This window comes from Centruroides sculpturatus, unplaced genomic scaffold (assembly GCF_000671375.1).
Source record: "Centruroides sculpturatus isolate CEXI.00-Female unplaced genomic scaffold, Cexi_2.0 scaffold37, whole genome shotgun sequence".
Classification (NCBI taxonomy): Eukaryota; Metazoa; Arthropoda; class Arachnida; order Scorpiones; family Buthidae; genus Centruroides; species Centruroides sculpturatus.
Window position 1 is genome coordinate 330,584 of NW_019384346.1, and position 22,553 is coordinate 353,136.

At 27.3% G+C, this 22,553-nt stretch overlaps 1 protein-coding gene across 4 annotated transcripts in view; it reads right to left on the reverse strand.

Moving 5' to 3' along the window:
• LOC111635850 overlaps positions 1-22,553 on the reverse strand; it is an 80,573-nt gene that overhangs the window by 11,685 nt on the left and 46,335 nt on the right. For all 4 annotated transcript variants that reach the window (XM_023380978.1, XM_023380972.1, XM_023380963.1 and 1 more), the window contains exons 3-5: positions 20,979-21,126; positions 13,710-13,855; positions 8,003-8,182 (exon numbers count right to left, since the gene is read on the reverse strand). In XM_023380978.1, coding sequence (XP_023236746.1) covers positions 8,003-8,182; positions 13,710-13,855; positions 20,979-21,126 — 474 coding nt within the window. The remainder of the gene's footprint in view (positions 1-8,002; positions 8,183-13,709; positions 13,856-20,978; positions 21,127-22,553) is intronic.

Genomic DNA, 22,553 nt, shown 5'->3' on the forward strand with positions numbered 1-22,553 from the left:
ATTTTTTTGTTCAATAATAAATGTGAATTCTTCTTCCTGGAAAAAAGAACACATTCCTTGAAAATAAGACCTAGCGCATTTTTCAGAGCAAAAATTAATATAAGACACTGTCTTATTTTCGGGGAAACACGGTAGTAAAATAATTTTAATATTAATAATAATAATTTAGTAACATAAATTTATTCATAGTAAAATGTACTCGCGGGCCGTAAAAATTGTTTGGCGGGCCGTATACGGCCCGCAGGCCGCCAGTTGGACAGCACTGATCTAAGACAAAAAATTATCTAGAAAGAGCAAGAATATAGTTTAAAATATCTTTTCAAAGATATAAATTAAATTTCTCTTGATTCAATCCAACTTAATCTAGAAATTAATTTACAATTAAGTGTTATCTATTTCATTTAATAAAGCTCACTTTACTAAAGTAATAATTGATGAATATGTCATTAAAAAGGTAGCATATGACATTCTACTATGATATTATTATAGTTCTGAATTACTATGATTTGTCTTATATAATAATATGAATTATTCCTATTTTGTAAATGTTTATTATTCTTTTATTGTTTATATATGTGGGAAATATACATATCTATATATTAATTTGTCATGATGATATCATAATACAACAAAGTGACTTTTAGGACATAATAGGTTTCTAGAAATTCAACATGGAAGGAAATGGTCAAAATAAAATTGTCTGATCTCTGGCAATGTATCATTCAATAGTTAAGTATATTTGTAAAAAAATTTATTATTTCATTTCCTGAGAAACAAATAACTGATTTGCTGCTCAAAAAATCAAACATAAAATATGTATAGTGTTTAATTAATTTTGCTACCTCTTATTTATTATTTAAAATACATAAATTAATTTAAACAGATACTTTCAAATTTATATCTTATTTAATACATTAATAGTTAATAATATTCAATTCTTCAGAATTTATTAATAATTTAAAATATTGCCAACTTGCTATTAAGTTAATTGATAACAGAATCTAATCTTTGTAAACATCTCTTAATATTTAAATTATCTGTCTCTGATTAAGTATGTCTGAAATACACACATTTATCATTCTAAATTGTTTCTCAGTAATCATAAATCAGGTCACCCAAAATTAAATATTTCTTAATGATCAAATATGATAAATAAATTATAAAAATTTTTCAAATTAAGTTTATTTTTTTCTACTTTATTATTATTGAGTTAAAATTATCTGAAATTGTTGCTTAGAAAAAACACTATATATTTAATCATTAGTGGATTAAATATATAATGTTTAAATGAATAACTAATGATTAAATATATAATGTTTAATTAAATAACTAATTGATAAATAAAAAATAAATTACATTCAACAACTCAGTTTTAATGTTTTTGAGTATCTTTCCCAAGAAAAAAAAAAAAGCTTCTGACATCAGCTTTTTCCATGTCTCTCATGTGTGCATTTCTTTTTCTTCAAGCAATCTCTAACATTATTTTTCCCCACAACTAATTTTAAAGAATTAAATGTCTAACATAAACATCAAATCAGGAATCTTAGATTGATATTTTATTAAAATCACTAATAAAATAAGTAACTATATTTAATAAAATAAATATCTAATTCAATCAGAATTGTTCCAAGAGACACTTTATTTTTAATCTGATCATCATAAATTGTATGTAATTTTAATCTGAATATTTTTATTTTAAATATTTGCTATAATAGGTTATTATTATTATTATTTGTTTCCTATATTGATAACAATTTTTTTTAAATAAAAAAAAATTGTTATCAATATAGGAAACAAATTTTTTCCCCCCATTAACAAGTAAGAGCAATATCTTACTAGAAAATGATCTCTACTAAAATCTGATAAACACAAACATCCACACACAAAACAAAATATAGACTTCCATTCTAATGATAAAAAAATATCTGAATGAATAAGCTGTCAAATTAGCAAATTCAATTTGGTATCATTTTGATCTGATTTTCAATTCTTAAAATATAAATTTTAACTTTTATAACTATAACAGATAAATAAATAGTTTGCAATCTACTTATCTAAATATAAAAACAGTTAAATTATTAGTAATAAAGTACAATAATAAAAACAGTAATCTACATTTGTATGATTGTAACAGATTTGTCTATTAATATTTTCTTGTAAAAAATTTATATGCAATGAAATTATTTCAAACTGGAAAAAAGTTTCAAAGGATATAAAAGAACTTACTGAATGTTAATGAAAATCAAATTCATGGCTGTATTTTACTATTCATTTTACATTATTTATATGTATGTTACACTTATTTGTATTTATTTATTTATCATCTAGATAACATAAAATTTTATAAAATAAAAAAATAACAAATGAAAATATTTCATAAATATATAAAACAAAAAACAATTTATTTTAGAAAAAAGAAAGCAACATGATTATCATATTTAAAATAACAAGTATATTAAATTTCATTTGCATTAGTCTTATTATGGTCTTACATTATTAATAAACTTATTTGGAATGAATGGTCAAGTGATCTAAGTAGATGGAATTTTAAAGTAAGGGGTGGTTGATTAAATAACTTCTACAACGTGGATAATCTAAGACAGCGCTGTCCAACTTATCATAGCCCGCGGGCCATATTTTCTTCACCAAACATTTCGGGGCCAAGAAGGTTGATAAACCACAAGACATTTGCATAGTGCTACGGTTCAGTAAGCACTAATTGGTCAGCGAGTCCGATGTTGACGCTATAAAAAGACGACAGTTCGACACACCGGATATNTTCCCATCCTTTAGACAAGCGAGACCGGACCTCAAGGTCTTGAGTCGAGTAAGTGGTAGGAGAGGAACATCCTCATAAACATCCTACCCCCGATTAGTCTCACATTTGTCTTTGCAAAAAACATATAAGCTAGTAATGCTAGTATGACTTGTAGTTGAGAAATGTTCCTCACCCAGGTTCTCGAGAAGCAGCTTGTCAAGTTTTACAGCAATATAGTCTCACATTATCTCTCTACCATCAGAAATTTGTTAGTTGTTGATCTATCTTAAAAAAGTTGCATTAGTTGATGAGGAGTATATGACCATGATGGACTTTCGATTCTCTATCCTTCTATTAAGCTACCTCCTTGTTTCTGCACTCTTAGAGATTTCCTTCTCACCAACATGGAGAATGCTCATAAGTATCACCAACTTTTTCTGAAACTCATCCATCTTGTGTGTTACACATCATTTTTCACCTTTGACAACACCATCTTCATACAAGAAAGAAGTGTTTTCATGGGCAGTTTCTCCTCAATGATCTATCGTGAGCTAGTCATTTGCAAATGACTAGATCACGATAGATCATTGAGGAGAAACTGACACAATTTGCAAATGACTAGCTCACAATTTGCAAATGACTAGCTCACAATTATTAAAAAAAAATATGTGAGGCTCAGTGGAATCCTATAAAGTTCACTTGTATCTGGCATCCATAAAAGACTGCTCATCACTGATTTTGATGTTTGCTAAGCAATGTGGGATGCTAATGCTGAAAACATACTAAAGTATGGAAAAAAAGCTTAAAGATTTTCTAAATTTTTATACCTAATAAAATGCTTTGTTTTTAATTAGATGCATTATCATTGAAACATAACCAAATGATTGCCTTAAATAAACTCTGCTAATTTAATAATTAATGCTAAGTACTTGCTACTAAAGGTTGACATTAAGCACCATGTTGTCACCAGCCAGTGCCTTGATTAACCATGTAAGGTTACATCTAAATTTAAATACATCTGGAAGCGAGGGCTTGCTTGGGGTTCAGGTGGTGCAACAGTCAAGCGCACTGCACGGCAAGTGGAGATTGTATGTTCAAGCCCTGCTCCGAGTCAGTTCTTTTCTTCTAGATGATTCTAAATTATTCATTAAATTATTAAATTATAATTATTAATTTAGTTAAGAGATGGCACTTAATGTCTATCTCTAGTAGCAAATTACTTAATATTAATCATTAAATTAGCAAAGTTATAGCCTGACTATGCAATGTTTGATATGCATTATCATCTAATGTTGAAATCTCAGACATCTTTTTTGATGATCCTGTGTTATGTAAAAATATTACTACCGGTATTATCCAAAATTAAAGTAACAAACAAAACCTGTATAAAATCAATTCCATGAATAGTGAGTAGCTGAAACTTACATCATATTAATATGTGAATCCGCAAAATGTCATGCTGTCACAGATGTGACATCTAAATAAGGCATGATAGCAGTGCACCTGTGCTACAAAATGCAATGTGTTATATATATGCTACAGCAAAATTATTTCTGACAATCAATCATCTACTAGAACTGCTACCAGTGGAAGTCTTACTGATATCCTCAAAAGTGTCCTCAATGAATGATTCTAATGCCTCAGAGAAGGCATTAGAATGATTTATTACAATGGAGAGCTGCTCATTTCTGCATTTTTGCCACTTACATTTGTGTGTGATGCTTTAATTTTGAATGCAGATATAGCTTAACTTGTGAAAGTGGAAAATATATGCAAATGATTACCAGATTAAATTGGGCTACATTATCACTACTAATAATTATTAAATTACTTGGGTATTTAATAATTATTAGTAATAATAATGTAGCCCAATTTAATCTGACTATTGCCTGGTTTTTATAATAATAGATTGAAAAGCAGCTAATATTAACCAAGAGTAAATAAATAAATAATTAAAAGATATAATTATACTATAGAATCATTCAGAATAAGTGAATAAATGAAGTCCTTGGGGCAANCGCAGGCCGCCAGTTGGACAGCACTGATCTAAGACAAAAAATTATCTAGAAAGAGCAAGAATATAGTTTAAAATATCTTTTCAAAGATATAAATTAAATTTCTCTTGATTCAATCCAACTTAATCTAGAAATTAATTTACAATTAAGTGTTATCTATTTCATTTAATAAAGCTCACTTTACTAAAGTAATAATTGATGAATATGTCATTAAAAAGGTAGCATATGACATTCTACTATGATATCATTATAGTTCTGAATTACTATGATTTGTCTTATATAATAATATGAATTATTCCTATTTTGTAAATGTTTATTATTCTTTTATTGTTTATATATGTGGGAAATATACATATCTATATATTAATTTGTCATGATGATATCATAATACAACAAAGTGACTTTTAGGACATAATAGGTTTCTAGAAATTCAACATGGAAGGAAATGGTCAAAATAAAATTGTCTGATCTCTGGCAATGTATCATTCAATAGTTAAGTATATTTGTAAAAAAATTTATTATTTCATTTCCTGAGAAACAAATAACTGATTTGCTGCTCAAAAAATCAAACATAAAATATGTATAGTGTTTAATTAATTTTGCTACCTCTTATTTATTATTTAAAATACATAAATTAATTTAAACAGATACTTTCAAATTTATATCTTATTTAATACATTAATAGTTAATAATATTCAATTCTTCAGAATTTATTAATAATTTAAAATATTGCCAACTTGCTATTAAGTTAATTGATAACAGAATCTAATCTTTGTAAACATCTCTTAATATTTAAATTATCTGTCTCTGATTAAGTATGTCTGAAATACACACATTTATCATTCTAAATTGTTTCTCAGTAATCATAAATCAGGTCACCCAAAATTAAATATTTCTTAATGATCAAATATGATAAATAAATTATAAAAATTTTTCAAATTAAGTTTATTTTTTTCTACTTTATTATTATTGAGTTAAAATTATCTGAAATTGTTGCTTAGAAAAAACACTATATATTTAATCATTAGTGGATTAAATATATAATGTTTAAATGAATAACTAATGATTAAATATATAATGTTTAATTAAATAACTAATTGATAAATAAAAAATAAATTACATTCAACAACTCAGTTTTAATGTTTTTGAGTATCTTTCCCAAGAAAAAAAAAAAAGCTTCTGACATCAGCTTTTTCCATGTCTCTCATGTGTGCATTTCTTTTTCTTCAAGCAATCTCTAACATTATTTTTCCCCACAACTAATTTTAAAGAATTAAATGTCTAACATAAACATCAAATCAGGAATCTTAGATTGATATTTTATTAAAATCACTAATAAAATAAGTAACTATATTTAATAAAATAAATATCTAATTCAATCAGAATTGTTCCAAGAGACACTTTATTTTTAATCTGATCATCATAAATTGTATGTAATTTTAATCTGAATATTTTTATTTTAAACATTTGCTATAATAGGTTATTATTATTATTATTTGTTTTCTATATTGATAACAATTTTTTTTAAATAAAAAAAAATTGTTATCAATATAGGAAACAAATTTTTTCCCCCCATTAACAAGTAAGAGCAATATCTTACTAGAAAATGATCTCTACTAAAATCTGATAAACACAAACATCCACACACAAAACAAAATATAGACTTCCATTCTAATGATAAAAAAATATCTGAATGAATAAGCTGTCAAATTAGCAAATTCAATTTGGTATCATTTTGATCTGATTTTCAATTCTTAAAATATAAATTTTAACTTTTATAACTATAACAGATAAATAAATAGTTTGCAATCTACTTATCTAAATATAAAAACAGTTAAATTATTAGTAATAAAGTACAATAATAAAAACAGTAATCTACATTTGTATGATTGTAACAGATTTGTCTATTAATATTTTCTTGTAAAAAATTTATATGCAATGAAATTATTTCAAACTGGAAAAAAGTTTCAAAGGATATAAAAGAACTAGAAATAAAAATCAGTTAACTTTTTTATTAATCTTTTTCAAGAATCATAAAAGTTATTTTGATAAAACATCTTGTGAAAAAAATCAAAATCATTATCAATTACTTAGGTAAAAATAAATATCACTAAATAGGAAAAAATAGGAAGAAAATAAATATTGTTACCTATAAGAGCAAATTGTTACATTAAAAAATTTTGCAAGTTGAAAAATTAGAATAAATGAAAATAAACATTATCTATATTTAATCATAACAAATTATTAAAATGCACTCTAAAATCTTCTTAAATATTTTATAAAAGGAATATATAAATGGGGAAAAAAATCAAAAATAGCAATTATACTTAATATAACCATACCAGTACTTCAAAATGTTTTGAAACAATATTTTGATGTGACAATAATACATACACAAATACTATAAACAAAGAGAGCATGAAAAGATTTTACAGCAATTTTATTTCATAGAAAAACTATTTTACAGTAAATAAATCTTATAACTACAGAGATACATTTCAATTAATAATTCTTGCATAAAATCATATACTGTATTAAGTGCAAAATAAAAAAATAATGTTTGAAATATATCTTATTCTAAGTGATATTAACTAATAACTGAAATTATTATTATTTATGTAGAGTCATTTAACAAGCATAAAATTATTGATTATGATTAAATAGAAAATCTCTAAATACATCATAAAAAGTATTTGATATATTCTAAAGAAAACAGAGTATGTAATTTTGAGTCCAAATTAAATTATTTACATTGTGTTACACAAGTTCAAAGGTGATAGAATCTTGAACTGTAGTAATAAATTATTAAATCATAATCTAATTGAAAGCATATGGAATGTTGTTAAAAATTCTTAACAATGCCAAATTTATAATGATCAGCTGATGATAAAATAAACATGAAATTTAATCTTTTGCGAGATATGTTGAAATGCTAATAATACTTTAATTATGTCTTGATACATAATTAGGCAACCACTTAAAGCTAAGAATGAAATTAAGAAATGCTGAATTAATGTTAACATTACAAGCATATTGAATTAAGATAATTTCTAAGAATATAAAAAATACATTTTTTTTCTGTTAATCTCTAGTAATTAAATAAGACCAGATTATTTTATGATTTCTTGGTGAAAGAATTTTCTAAATTATACTTTTGATTTTGAAGTAAAATCAAATTTATCTAAATATCTAAATATGTTGTTATAAAGATTAAAAATAATTTACTCACTTGATAATGTTGGTCTAACAACAATTGGATAGGGTGTCAACATTCCCCAAGATTTTAAAACAAAAACTTCTTTTCTTGCTTCTGAATTTTTATCCATGTATAAAGAAAAACAATTTGAATCTATAGCTGCAGCATCCACTTTTTTGTTCAACACCATTCGAAGAGACTCAAGATGAGAACCTTAAGAAAAAGTTAATGAAAATAATTATGTCTATGCAATACACTAAAAATAGACTTTTTACACATTTAAAATTCTAATTCATTATTATAAACTTTATAAATTATTATTAAAATAGTATACTATATAGTTACTAGTATAGACATTAGTATAGTAATTTTATACAAATTTTTAATAAATTCATTTTATTAAAAAAATTAATATTTGTAAAATTTTTCATCAGAGGCATGAAATCCTTCACCAATATTTTTATTTTCATCTAAGAACTTAATTGAAACAATTTAATTTACATTAAATTTGGTTAATTATGTCATAAAATAAAACTAAGAAATAATTTCAGAAACAAAAATTACAAAATAAAAATATGAAAAAGCATGTAAAATTTAATTAAAAACAATGTAGAAATCAGTTATGTCTTTCCAATGTGTTTCTTTAAAATAATTTTCAGTTGCATCATCATCATCAACAAACTTCATCTTCACTCAAAAGGTTGTAATGAGTACAATGTCAGATGAGTTTCCATTCATTCCAAAACCCTTTCTAATAATTTGGCATTTTGATAAAAGCCAGCTGATATCCATTTAATTATATGTTTAAAAAATTTTCAAAACAATTCACAAATAAAAATAAAGTATAAACTACTTAATGAATAAAAATTTTTGAAACTTCAGGGCTTTATTTTCGGATACATAAAACTGAATGATAAAGTAACAACAAATAAAAACAAAACAAAGATATCTACTGTTTTTATTTACAGCTTTAGTTAGTTTATCATTCAATTTTAAGTATGTAATACAGCCATGTGAAGCTTCAAAAAACTTTTATTTATTAAACAGTTTATGAATATTTTTTTATTTGTGAACTATCAAATGTTACAGGCAAATTCTTATCAGGCTGCAAAATTTGATTAGTAATATTTTCAGACTGTTTATATATCAAATTTGTGAACTGTTTTGAAAGTTTATCAAAAAAATATATTGAAATTAATATCTAATATTAATAATTCTAATAAACTTCTGTAAATCTTTTTCTTTTGTTTCCTTTTTCCTTTTCCTGTCAATGCTGCCATTATTTAAAATTCCTAAAAATAATCTGATATTTCTAGTAATTTTGAACTTCCTGCTGGTGACCAAGTTTAAAAATAATAATAAGCTCTTTCTTCATTTCAAATGTTTTGCATTAAAACTTTTATTTATCCATTTTACTTTTAAAATTGTCATTAGTAACAAAATTCAAATATACAAATTATTTTCTTCATAACTCTCAAATCAAGTCTAAGCCTCACAACAATATAAGTTCAATTTTACAGATTAAAAAATTTTTGTGATTACAAGATTAATATTTCCTTTGATTACATGGTATTTTCAACAGGATTCTTTTTCTTTTTGTTCTCCTTGCAATGACTCCTATGATATATGTGTGGTAAAAGATATGACATCTCCTTCATTATATAAGAAAACATTTTTTCATAGTTTCTGTAAAGCTTATAAAGTTTAATATTTAAAATAAAAATGTTCACAAAATTCTATTCAAACAATTAAGCTAATTTATCAAAACTTGTTTAAAAAATTTTTTAAAATATATTGGTTGGTTGGTATGTAAAATGAAATATGAGATTGAGAATGAAATTGACATAATACAGAAATTTCAAATATGAAAAATACATTACTTCTTAAAAATTAAACATATGAGAAACTTTCATTCTAAAGTAATAAATATGGAATCATTCAGACAGTGGCATAGCTACATATTCAGTGCCCTGGAGCAAGTCGAATTGATGCACCCCTTGTTCCTTGGAAGAAGTCTCGCAAAATTTATTTCAAACATTTAATTTAAAAACATATCTAATTATTTCGATTTAAAACCTTACTTAATAGCAATTTATTTGAGATTCAAGGCATTTCAACAATAAGATATTCAATTTAATAAATCTTATAATATAATCGAGATGGGTTAATAATAATGATAATGATGATAATAATAATAATAAGCGCAGAGCCCAAATGGTTTGAAGTTGAATGTTGAAATTTGATACACAGTTAGGGTACACCATGCTAATGCATATTAAGAGGAGATTTTTTGTTATTCCTTTAACCTTCAAATCTTTAATCCTCTTCTTCTCCCCCGTGGGGGGAGGAGAAGAGGATTAAAGATTACGCTGAAGAACTTAGCTTCTACTGTACTATTTTGGATGTGGTATTTTGAATATACTATCAATATTTTTACAGATATAATCAAAGCTAGATAGAAAAATTAATTAGACAATTCATATTTTCTCACTAATAAAAATTAATCATTATATTCATAACCTTAAATATTCATGCTTTATCAGAAATCATAAGATACATGATTACATAATATAAATTTTTAAAAATAACTATTAAAATTATTTCTGAAATTTATTATTAGTAATTTCTGTTAAATAGAATTTATCTTAAATGACTTCAACTAAATTTATTGTTATAAAAAAATCTAGTAAAATAATCACAGAATTAAAAGTAATGAAAAAACAAATTGCAGAAGTATTGAAATTAAATCAACATAGGCTATTTATTTCTATAATTTAAGACTACTTAAATCAAATTCACAAACAATATACGATATACGAGACGTTACTGAATTTCCACAAAAACGTTTATATTACGAGTAAAACGTATGTACAGTTACAAAAGTTCACCGACAACAATTACAAAACGTCAGGTGTAACAAAGTTCAGTTACTGTTAATCCACGACAACAGCTCCGTTGAAAAGGACACCTTGCGATGAACTTCTTCCAACGTTAGTTACCGCACAGTGAGACGAAACAATCTTCTAGGCAAACTTAGGCGAAGCTAGACGAACATGAGTTCCCTCAATGTGTCCTAGGCGAACTAAACTTCCGGCCTAAACTCAATCCTTTTTATATGGATTGAAGCAAATGGAATTCCACCAATCAGTGCTTAGTAGCGCTATAAGATACCTGCTGGTGGTACAATGTCTTCCAGCCAATCCGTGGTCGAGTTTCCAAAGTTGCCAGATCGGCGTTCCCATGGTGCCAACTGTCATTCGTTTGAAAATACGGAAAAGTGCAGGAAATCATATGTCGGACGATTTTACCCTGACAACTTAATATTTATTATTTTAAGATTTCAAAAATGATTATTAAAAAATTAAGGAATCATCAAAAAAGACCATTAATTGAGAAGTTGCCTTAAATTTATATAAATCTAAAATCAGTTTCAACAGTCATTGTTTCAATAACTGATGAAACTGATTCAAATTAATTTTAGTGTATTAATAAATGCAGATATTTTTCTATTTTCTTTCTGTAAAACTGTTTTCTCCTTCAATTAAAACCAAGTTGAGTATAATATATATATAGTATTTATTCTAATAAACAACACAGCTGCAAGACAAAAAAGTTATAGATAGCATCATCTAAAAGTAAGTGCACTGACTATTAGAAATGATATAGCATGTTGTAAACTGAAAAATTGCACAATCTATTCAGTATTCTCACTATTACCTTATGTTGAAATAAAGCATGAGTTTCTTGCAAATTGTGCTGTTTGTTCAAATACAGTCGACCCCCTATAACACTGCTGATAATTCTGCTTTATATGAATTCCATGTTGTACGAGTCACTTAGATTTTACAAATACTTGAGACGTTCACAGCCCGGCACACGTATTTGTAAAATCTAAGTGACTCACACAACATGGAATTCATATAAAACGGAATTATCAACAGTGTTATAGGGGGATCGACTGTAATAATATAAACAGTAAATATTATATTTACTGGACTCGTGCACATATAGGTACCCATGGTAACGAAAGAGCTGATGCCTTAGCTAAGGCAGCTTCCAACAATAATAGTCTTAATATCTCTTATGATAAAATCAGCACCAGTACTCTCAAAAGAATTCTCTGGCAGGATCTCCTATTAACTTGGCAAAACACCTGGGACCAACATAACCACCCTATTACTCATAGATTTATACCTTGTATCAAGACCTTTTTTACATACAAATGGTACAGACCTAATAGTTTTGTTACGCAATTTCTTACCGGCCATGGTCGCTTTCAATCTTATCTAGCGAGATTCGTTAACGCAACCAGTTCAATGTGCTCCCTGTGTGGTGTTACAGATAGTAATGTGCACTACATTTATGAGTGCCCCATGCTTAATTTGGAGCGACATATACTGATTACCACTATTAATTCACATGGCCATAACTGGTCTGACTATAACACAATCCTTCGTGAAAAAGACTCATATGAGGCCTTTTTCGACTTAATCACCAAATACTTTGCACGTACAACAGTCAGTGGCTTTTAGTCAGCTTTGTACTCAATCACTCTCTTGAGTATGATACGATACCATCTTATTCCGATTCATCAAATAATTCTAATTTCAGCAGCCATCATGTTACACATCATAAGCCTCAGGATGTCTGGCATAAGTCTAATTTATCCTGATTATTCAGTAGTTATTCTCTACCAAAGTGTACTGTTTACGTGCGGACAGATGATCAAGACTGCAGCACTAAGTTTACAGTACACAATATATACATTAGTGCTGAAGAACATTTTTCTTCATCCTATTTTGCTTATGGCTGTCTCTTTTTAAGGATGGACTTTGTGTATTGGTGTCGAATGTGACTGGATTTTAGCTGAAATCGCACCAAGCACAATCTTCGAGACACCGCTCGATCGTCAGTGTTTTCTGTATTGTATTGTATTGTGTTATTGTATTGTGTACCTATTACACCTGTGTATTTTACCTTTATATTATAATTAATTATGTATTTTGTAACACCTATATCTATCTGTATCTTTATTATTGTAATTTGTTATCACCGGGTAGTGCTCACTGCGGAACCCGGCATGTACCATTGTGTGCGTTAATAAAGAAATGAATGAATGTAATAATGTAGTGAAAAAAGTTACTGAATTTATTCTATTAATAGTCACCTTTGAATGATAGTATTCACAAAGAATAGAAATAATAAATGCCCTCTAATAAACAGTGCAGTTGCAAACTAAAAAAAGTTATAGACAGTGCACTGTTTATTAGAATAAATATGGTATACATATTATATTATTTAATTAGTAACTTTTTAAATAAGCAAAATATTTAAAAATTTTTTTAAAATAGCAAATAAATAAAATTACTGATCTCAACATGACTTAAAAATTATCAATCTGAACATTTAAATTAAAATTAAAATATAAAACATATATAACTTAAAAATTTTTGAAATTTCATTTTTATAATTTCAACACACCTACTATATTATGTTTTTTCAATGCATATAGATTCATTGTTAAAATATTTTCTTTGATATATTAAATGTACAAACAAAAACTATACTTTTATCAAACTGTAATTTTAATTATTTATTATTTCTATTGAATATTTTAGTTTTAAATTAAATTGATTTAACCTATGAATTTCAATCTTTGATGTTAAATATATTAAAATATATATTTGTAGACTGTAAAAATTATTTATATATGAAACTAACAGTATTAATAGTTTCTTACCTGAATACAAAATAGTACCAAAAAAAGATGCATTTTCCCCTAATTCTTTTAAATTTTGAAGTGTTATAACATGACCACTTAATGATTCACCACAATTATAAGCCCATTTAGAACCTCTCAAATCTATGAAATCTTTTACTTTATCCCTGAAAAAAAAAAACAAGCATTTATTTAACTGAAAGTTCTCAAAAATTTAAATAATTTACTACATTGTCAATTTTACATTAAAAATATTAAAAATGAAATTTTAATTCTCACATATTACTATCTCTAATTAAAAATAAAAACTTTTTTGTGGCTTGAAAAACCCACATACCAAACAGATTTAAAAATAGAGTTATAATGGGTCTATTCAAATGTATAAGATATGTCTTTTTTAAGAAACATATTTGTCATTATATGACAATTACCATTATGATTACATCATTATTAAAATTAGATATCATACATATAAGTTTTAATAAAAGATTGAACAAATTTTCAAGTTTAATACAAATAGTATGTAAATCACAAGCTTATGATCTAACAAATAAGATGGCAGAATTAAGTAAATAATGTTTAAAGGATAAAATAATTTTTGTGTATTCAGCATGTTGAATGTTTTAATTAATAAATGATAAAGTGCTGTAATCAATGAAGATAAATTCTGGTTGATTACAGCAACTAAGAAAGTTTACTTTACTGAAATTAATCATTTTAGGATTAAAAAAACCTTTCAAAAATAAAAAGTTTTATATAATATGGTAATTAAATGTATAAATGATATATTAAAAATTTTGAAAATGTGTAGTTGACCCTTTGCAGTCCTTATTGTTTTTTTTTTTTTTTTTTGATTTTTGCATTTTCCATTCAAGTCCTTATCTGGTAGACTATTACCAACTGAGAATTGGACAATTCACCTTCATCATCAATTAAATATTCTTTGCATTTCATTACACAACTAAATAATAAAGCTTTTGAAAGCTGAAAGAGTTGAATAAATAAATCATATGATACTTCCTATTTTTGAAATCTACCTAAAAAATCTGTTTTTTTCAAAACTATTTTACTGTTTTCAATATCAAAAATTTTTGTTAATCTTGAAAGTAATCATTTTAATGTTCAGTGTCAATCATCTTAAGACAAACACTTCTTGCTCTTCAAAAGCCAATTTTGTCCATTATGGGAGAACTTGACTCCTGAGATGAGATCAATCAACATAGATGAGATATATGAAGAATAACATTATAACAACAGAGAAAACTTAGTTATAAAGTTATGTTAAAATATAAGTAGCAAGAAATCAATGGAATCAATAAATAATTGTACTTAGGCTATCATCTCCTTCTGTGAAATTTCTTTGTGAACAAGTTACTGTTTAATCAAGAATGAAAATTCTAAAAATGTAAATATTAAAAATTATACATGATTTATTGATATAAACTGTCAAGTTGAAAACTTAGAAAAAGTTTTTAAAATGATTTGAAACTTTTAAAATTGTAGTAGTTTTCTAACCCATTCATTCTATTTCATTCTATTCTTATTCTTTTCTTCCAGAAATTCTAAATTACAATTATAAGATGGCAGCCTAACCACCTATCTCAAGACAAATTACTTTGAAACTACTTATTAACTTAGCCTTATTATAGCCTGATAATTCTGCAGATCGTCTGGTATCAATTTTCTAACTTTTAATGTTTTTAACTTAAATATCTAATTCTTGAAGATGTTTGAATTCTAAAAGAAATATGTTATATCAGATTGGATTTCTTTCATAATGTTATAGCACATGTAGTTATATTGTTGATCTCAGTTTCAGATAAGTAAAAGTAATCTATATTAACAGTGACCAACATGAATAACAATGTTCTAACTGAAATATCTATGAAAATGCAACATCTCAATTAGATTTCATTAGTCTTATAACAATAATTCTCATTTACTTATCCAGATAAATAATAAAAGCTTCATAAGAAAATTGACAATTCATTTTTTAAATTTTCTGGAAAAATCCTTTAAAATTTTGAATTTGTCTTGTATTTAAAACAGGTCACAGATGATTAATGACATTAGAAGTTGATAAGCCAGTCTATGAGAAGTTATGGATCATGAGTCAAGAAATCACAACTCTGTGTGTGTGTGTGTGTGTGTGTATGCGCGTGTGTAGAAATTCAAAGAGACTGAATTAATATGTTCTTTCCCCAAGATCTTCAAATGAAAATATATCTATGTTTTAACAACATAAACTTAAAAAAATTATTTTTAATTTGAAAATAGTCATTCATTTCTTAAATGATGAAATAAAATTTTCCAATGAAAATAAAACAATTTTATTCTACACAATGGGCATGTTTCCTAGCAAAGCTGCTTTACTTAATTAATTAAGCTACTGGAAGGTGCTTTAAGAAATTTCCATTTTCGTGAGAAACACTTCTACACCAGTGGTGCCCATAGATTATAAATAGGGGGGACACAATCTATAAAGAAAGGCATCATACATACATTATACAAGATGATTGATACCTGTGTGTGAATATATATAGTTATCCCTTAATTAACACAGTTAATTAATCCTCCAATCCTCCAATGCAATGTTAACAAAATTGCATTAATCAAATACAGTGGTACCCTGGTACTAGACCAAAAAGAAAGTTTCCTGTGATAAATGATTGTTGTTTGGTTCTTTGTGTACATTGTTCTATGTTGTTTCTGACTAAACAACTCAGAATTGTCAGTGAGAGTATAAAATATAAGAGGAAGTAGATCAAAAACATTTGATATTGTGTAAAAATGTAATTACCTATATGGTAAACAACAAAAATAGAATGTGTGCATTCACCATTTCTAATAAATCTGAAAATGTTTATGTCAGAATATAAGATTATCTGGAAAATTGCATTTCTAATTTTTCTGATAATTGCTTTAAAATATTAATTAAATTTCTTATGACTGCTGTTAATATATGAATATTACAAGGTCTCTGTAAGTCCGCACGAAAAATATAAATTTTAAGGTTAGCGGTAGACCAACACACAGCTGTTAGCTAATGACTTCTCTTTATTTAATTACTGTAGATGCATTTCGGTCCTATTATTTTTCGTGCGGACTTACAGAGACCTTGTAATATTCATGCTTTAAAATATATTTTCATATGTCACAATTTTCATTTTAGGTGCAATATGTAATATGCATATAATTTATGATGGCAGCCATCTTAACTTCTGTCTTCAGCATTTGTGAATCTTATTGCACTAGCACTACAGCAGCTAACTTAAAGCAGAAATAACTTAACTGTCTATTAACAAAGCAGTTATACTAGGAAATGTGTCCAATGTAATATTAAAATCTAATTTTGATAACAGACATTAAATTTTTTCTTTTAGATTATTTAAAATTTTACATTCAGATTGAATTGTCTCTATACAATCAATTTACAGTGGGTTATTGGTTAACGAAGAAATTGGATAACAAACACTTTCATGAAAGATTTTTATGTTCAGAAAACAAACACATGATCGGATAATGAACACCTCACAGAACAAACACAAGAAGAAACAACATAAAATAATGAATACAGATTGATCTTCCCTTGTCTTTGGACAACAATTCAAAACATTTTGGAGTGCGGGAGACGTCAACATCGACACTCAACCAGTATATACTGATCGGATAGTATTCCTCTGAACTTTGAAACTCTCCCTTGTAATTCCAGCCTTTTATTTTTCTGACAGAAAAAATTTTTTTTAGTATTCACGAGACTGTCGGGCAGGCACTTGTTAAGTTTTGCATTGGTTTTTATCTTCGAAAGGTGAGAGTATATTAGCAAAGTTAGAGAGTGGACAGATATCTGATGTCTGTTGTTGCTGGGCAGTATGGCTTGAATAGGTCTACAGTGGGCCATAGTTAAATCTTATCTAAGAAAGATACTATACTGTATTATCAAGAAGACTCAAGCAAATTAAGGAGTAACAAAAATCACATCTGAGAAATAAAGAACATAATGGAACCTGAAACAGATCTGACAACAGAAGAATGCCAAGAACTCTTGAATGAAGAACACCAAAAAACTTGGTGAGATATGTTTTCTTTGAGGACTATGTCTTCAAATAATTAATCATAATTATCACCATTGGACGAAAATCTACAAAAAAGAGAATTAATGTTGATATCTGCTATTAAACATTTTTTTGAAGAAGTGGTAGGATGTCAGAACGACGGTCTTAGAATGGCATTCAAACCATGTTGAGGTTAATAGTCTTAGGGATCTCTACAATTACAATGCTATTAATTACTTCTTAAAATCTTGAAGAAGAGAGAAAAGCAATTGCCATTAGACAGATTTTTTAACCCCACAAATGAAAAAAACATGATTTATAAAAATGCAAGACTGTGTACATATGTATTTTTATTATTACATATAAATTTAAGGGTCCGTTTCTTATACTGTTTGGCCGATGTAGCCATCGGTATACTTATATATAACGAACTAAACTGGGTAAATATACTATGAATAAAACATACCTTTAATAATCCAGCAAATAAAAATTAATAACATAAAAATGTTTTTGACCGTTTCTTAACAATCTTCTTCAGTTAACATACAATAGAATATAAAATTGAACACAAAAAAAGAATGTAAATATGAAAATAAAAATAACGGAAATGTAGATGCGATGGATAAAATAAACAAACACAGAAATAATATAAATTAAGCCGAAAATGTCCCTTAATAAAAAATAAAACAAATAAAGTCTCTTAATATTATTAATTTTTGCAAAAGGATTGCCATGCAGTAGGTAAAGCATCCACATCTCTATGGTTGATGCAACCAGTTTTCTTGTGTGCTTTAAAGATCTTTAACTTCTCCAGATATTTCATTGTGTGTAAATTTGTTGTAGGTTTAATTATTTCCACCCGATCCCAATGGACTTGAATGTCCTGTTGTCTTGCGTAAGCTAATAGCATGGTGTTGTCAAGCTTCTTATTAATCGTATAATTTATGTTCTTTGATATGTTGCTGCAAGTTGAGCATTGTTGCATCCACATAGACAAGATCAAAATTAAACAGTTTTCAAGCTCTTAAGAAACGATAAGAAGCAATATGACTGGAAATCAGCATCAGAGATCTATTCTATACCATTACACAATCAGCGTTTTAATTCTGATCTTGTCTATGTGGATGCAACAATGTGCAAATTGCAGCAACATATCAAAGAGCATAAATTATACGATTAATAAGAACCTTGACAACACCATGCTATTAGCTTACGCAAGACAACAGGACATTCAAGTCCATTGAGATCGGGTGGAAATAATTAAACTTTCAACAAATTTACACACAATGAAATATCTGGAGAAGTTAAAGATCTTAATTAAAGCACACAAGAAAACTGGTTGCATCAATCATAGAGATGTGGATGCTTTACCTATTGCATGGCAATCCTTTTGCAAAAATTAATAATATTAAGAGACTTTATGTTTTATTTTTTATTAAGGGACATTTTCGGTTTAATTTATATTATTTCTGTGTTTGTTTATTTTATCCATCGCATCTACATTTCCATTATTTTTATTTTTGTATTTACATTCTTTTTTGTGTTCAATTTTATATTCTATTGTATGTTAACTGAAGAAGATTGTTAAGAAACGGTCAAAAACGTTTTTTGTTATTAATTATAATTTGCTGNGTTAATTGGGGTCGGATAATTGATGCTCTACTGTATATAATAAATAATAAAATCACCATTCTAGTAGGCAATATTGGCAATACATTAAAACAACAATGCTCTAGTGCTGTTGAGTAATAATGTAAACTGTCATGACTACCACTACACTCAAAACAATGTATAGGTCCTTCCAACTTATCTTGGCACTTGTCAAAACAGACTAGTTAAATTATCTTTTTCCTAATAGTTGGAAAGGATATGTGGAAAAAAAAATAAAAATTTTGGTTTTTGTTATTTTATTAATATACAGTGGACTTCATTTATTTATTTATCTTGTATGCCTATATCATCTTATCCAAGAAATAGAAAAGCAATATAGAACCTATACTAGAGTTAATGCCCCATGTTTAGGTTTACATTTACTTTTTTAATGTTGGGATCAGAGGCCCCCAAAAAATAAATATATTATGTATGCCTTTGTTATATAATTAAATAAATGTCCTTAATCATGATGATCAATCAATCATCAATCCTAGGTGCATGATGTTCTAGAAAAAAAATGAACCACAAAAATCAATTTGTCATGTTAATATTCAATAATGTTCAATGATTGACTATCATGCACATCAATGCCCAATCACTGTCAATAATACTTGCTTGAAAAGAGCATGATATCTGCTGAAAGATGTGAATTTTTAATATGTTTGGACAATGACATGAACATTTAGTCAAAGACATTACTTCATGTTAGTTTATAGTAGATAAATAAAATGAACATTCATGTTTATGTTTCACACCATTGACTGTATTATATGTATACAGGGTGTATCAGAATGACGTTTTAAAAATTTGGGGGATTGTACAGGATGAAATTTTGAATGTTGTGATATAATGAACCTATAGCCAGAAATTTGAACTAAAGTGTCTATAGCGGTAGGAAGTGCTTGACCACCCTTCACTTTGGTAGCTATCCTTCTGTCCATTGACGTCATATTATTGCTGTGGATGGAAGACTGTACATACAATATAACATAAACATATAACTACAGTGGTCTAACTGAGCCTGTGTACAGGACATTGTGTACTTAGTGCTTGCCATCCTTCAGGTCACCCCTTGCATCCACTGGCGCTGTGCTGTAAACACACAACTAGTCAACATGAGTCTTTTGTGTACGTAACACCTGTAGAAACAGTTCATGACCTTACGGAGCACATCTTTACAGCATTTAATACCATCATAGGGGAGCATGGCATCTTACAGAGAGTCGGACAAAACATGGTTCGTCGTTGCACATTATGTAACGAAGTTGGTGGTTGTCACATTGAACATTTACTCTAAAGTAGTGCAGCCACTGATTCGATGTACAGTTTGATTGTACTCTACTGTTTTGTCAATAAAACTTGTCATAAATACTGTATTCTGCTGTTTCATTCAGCATACCGACCACATAGAACGTGAAAAGTGCTGTAGAAACTTTATATCATATTTCCAGTTATAGGTTCCTTATATCAAAACTTTTAAAATTTCATCCTCTACAATCCCCCAAATTTTTAGAGCGTCATTCTGATACACCCTGTATAACATATAACAAATAATCAAAATATTCAATATTTTAAAACATACTTCAAATCTCTATGAACAACAACATCAGCAAAGCAACCAGGACGATCTTCTCCTTTTTGATGATAATGAACTGAAGAAACAGGCAATAATTCAATACTTTTGCTTGAATTTCTAAGCATTCGAAGATAAACAGAACTGCTCATCCAAGCTAAATATAGAATAAATATTAGTTCTAATTTTAATATGATAAAATATCGATTCTTAAAATATGTAAGTTACAAATAAATATAAAATAAATTATGTATGTTTGAAATTATATTTTTAATATTTAATTNGATCCCATTGTTTTATTATTTACTTACTTTTTAAAATGTTTCTAAAATGACTTAGGCAAATGTCATTACTTTGAGCAGCAATAAGGCCAGTGTGAACCTTTTCGGGATGTTTCTTTTCAATAAAATCAGTCACATTCTGATAATATCTCGAGATTTCCTTTATCGAGCGAGATCCACGACGAAGCAAACACTCAGACCAAGACCGATGAACAGAAGTGAATAAAAAATGGCGCTGTGAACTAATGTAACGTCGTATGGTGAGTTTTTGTTCGTATCGTGGAGCAAAAGTATGTTCGAATTTCATGTCGTATCCTGAAAATTTCGTATGATGGGGCGTTCGTATCCCGAGGTACCACTGTATACTAATGGCTACACCGGCCAAAATTACATATAAATAAACATAGTAAGAAAGTATATATTTTTTATTTTTTGGCGTCTCCAGAATAAATTAATCAAATTCCCATAAAAACCTATTGTAAATCAATAATCAGTTAATGAACGATTCAGATAACAAATAAAATCTTGGAATGGATTATGTTCGTTAACCGATCACCCACTGTATTTTTCTTTTCATTTGATTTTNCGGTCAAAAACGTTTTTTGTTATTAATTATAATTTGCTGGATTATTAAAGGTGTGTTTTATTCATAGTATATTTACCAAGTTTAGTTCGTTATATATAAGTACAGTGGTACCTCAGGATATGAAATTAATCCGTTCCGAAACGGAGATCGTATCATGAAAATGTCGTAAGGTGAATCATTTTTTCCCATACGATTACATGTAATACCAAATAATTCGTTCCAACACGAAAAACACACTCAAATTAAAGCTAAGTAGTACTGTACATTAAAAAAATAATAATAACTATAGTAAGGAAAACACTGAAAAATGCATTTTGTAGTTGTAAATGTATAAATAATAGAATAATAACCATAATAGAATAATAATTGATAAAAAAAAAATATAGTTTTACTTGCACTTTACCTTTGAGGATAGACGACAGTGGAGGTGTAAACTGATGGAGGAAGAGAGGGAGAAGGGAAATTATACTAAAACTTAACTTACATAACATAATGTAACAATAACTTAAAAATGACTTAGAAAAGATTTTAAAAATTAGTGTTATTTTTTATATATATTTTTAAAATTTTTATTCACTGCTTTTTGCTTTCTTTCCTTCACTTCCACCAGCACTTTCACTGGATAGAGGTCGCTTGGTAAAATATCTATCCAAAGAGGTTTGGCTTTGCCTACTTTTTAAAATGTTTCTAAAATGACTTAGGCAAATGTCATTACTC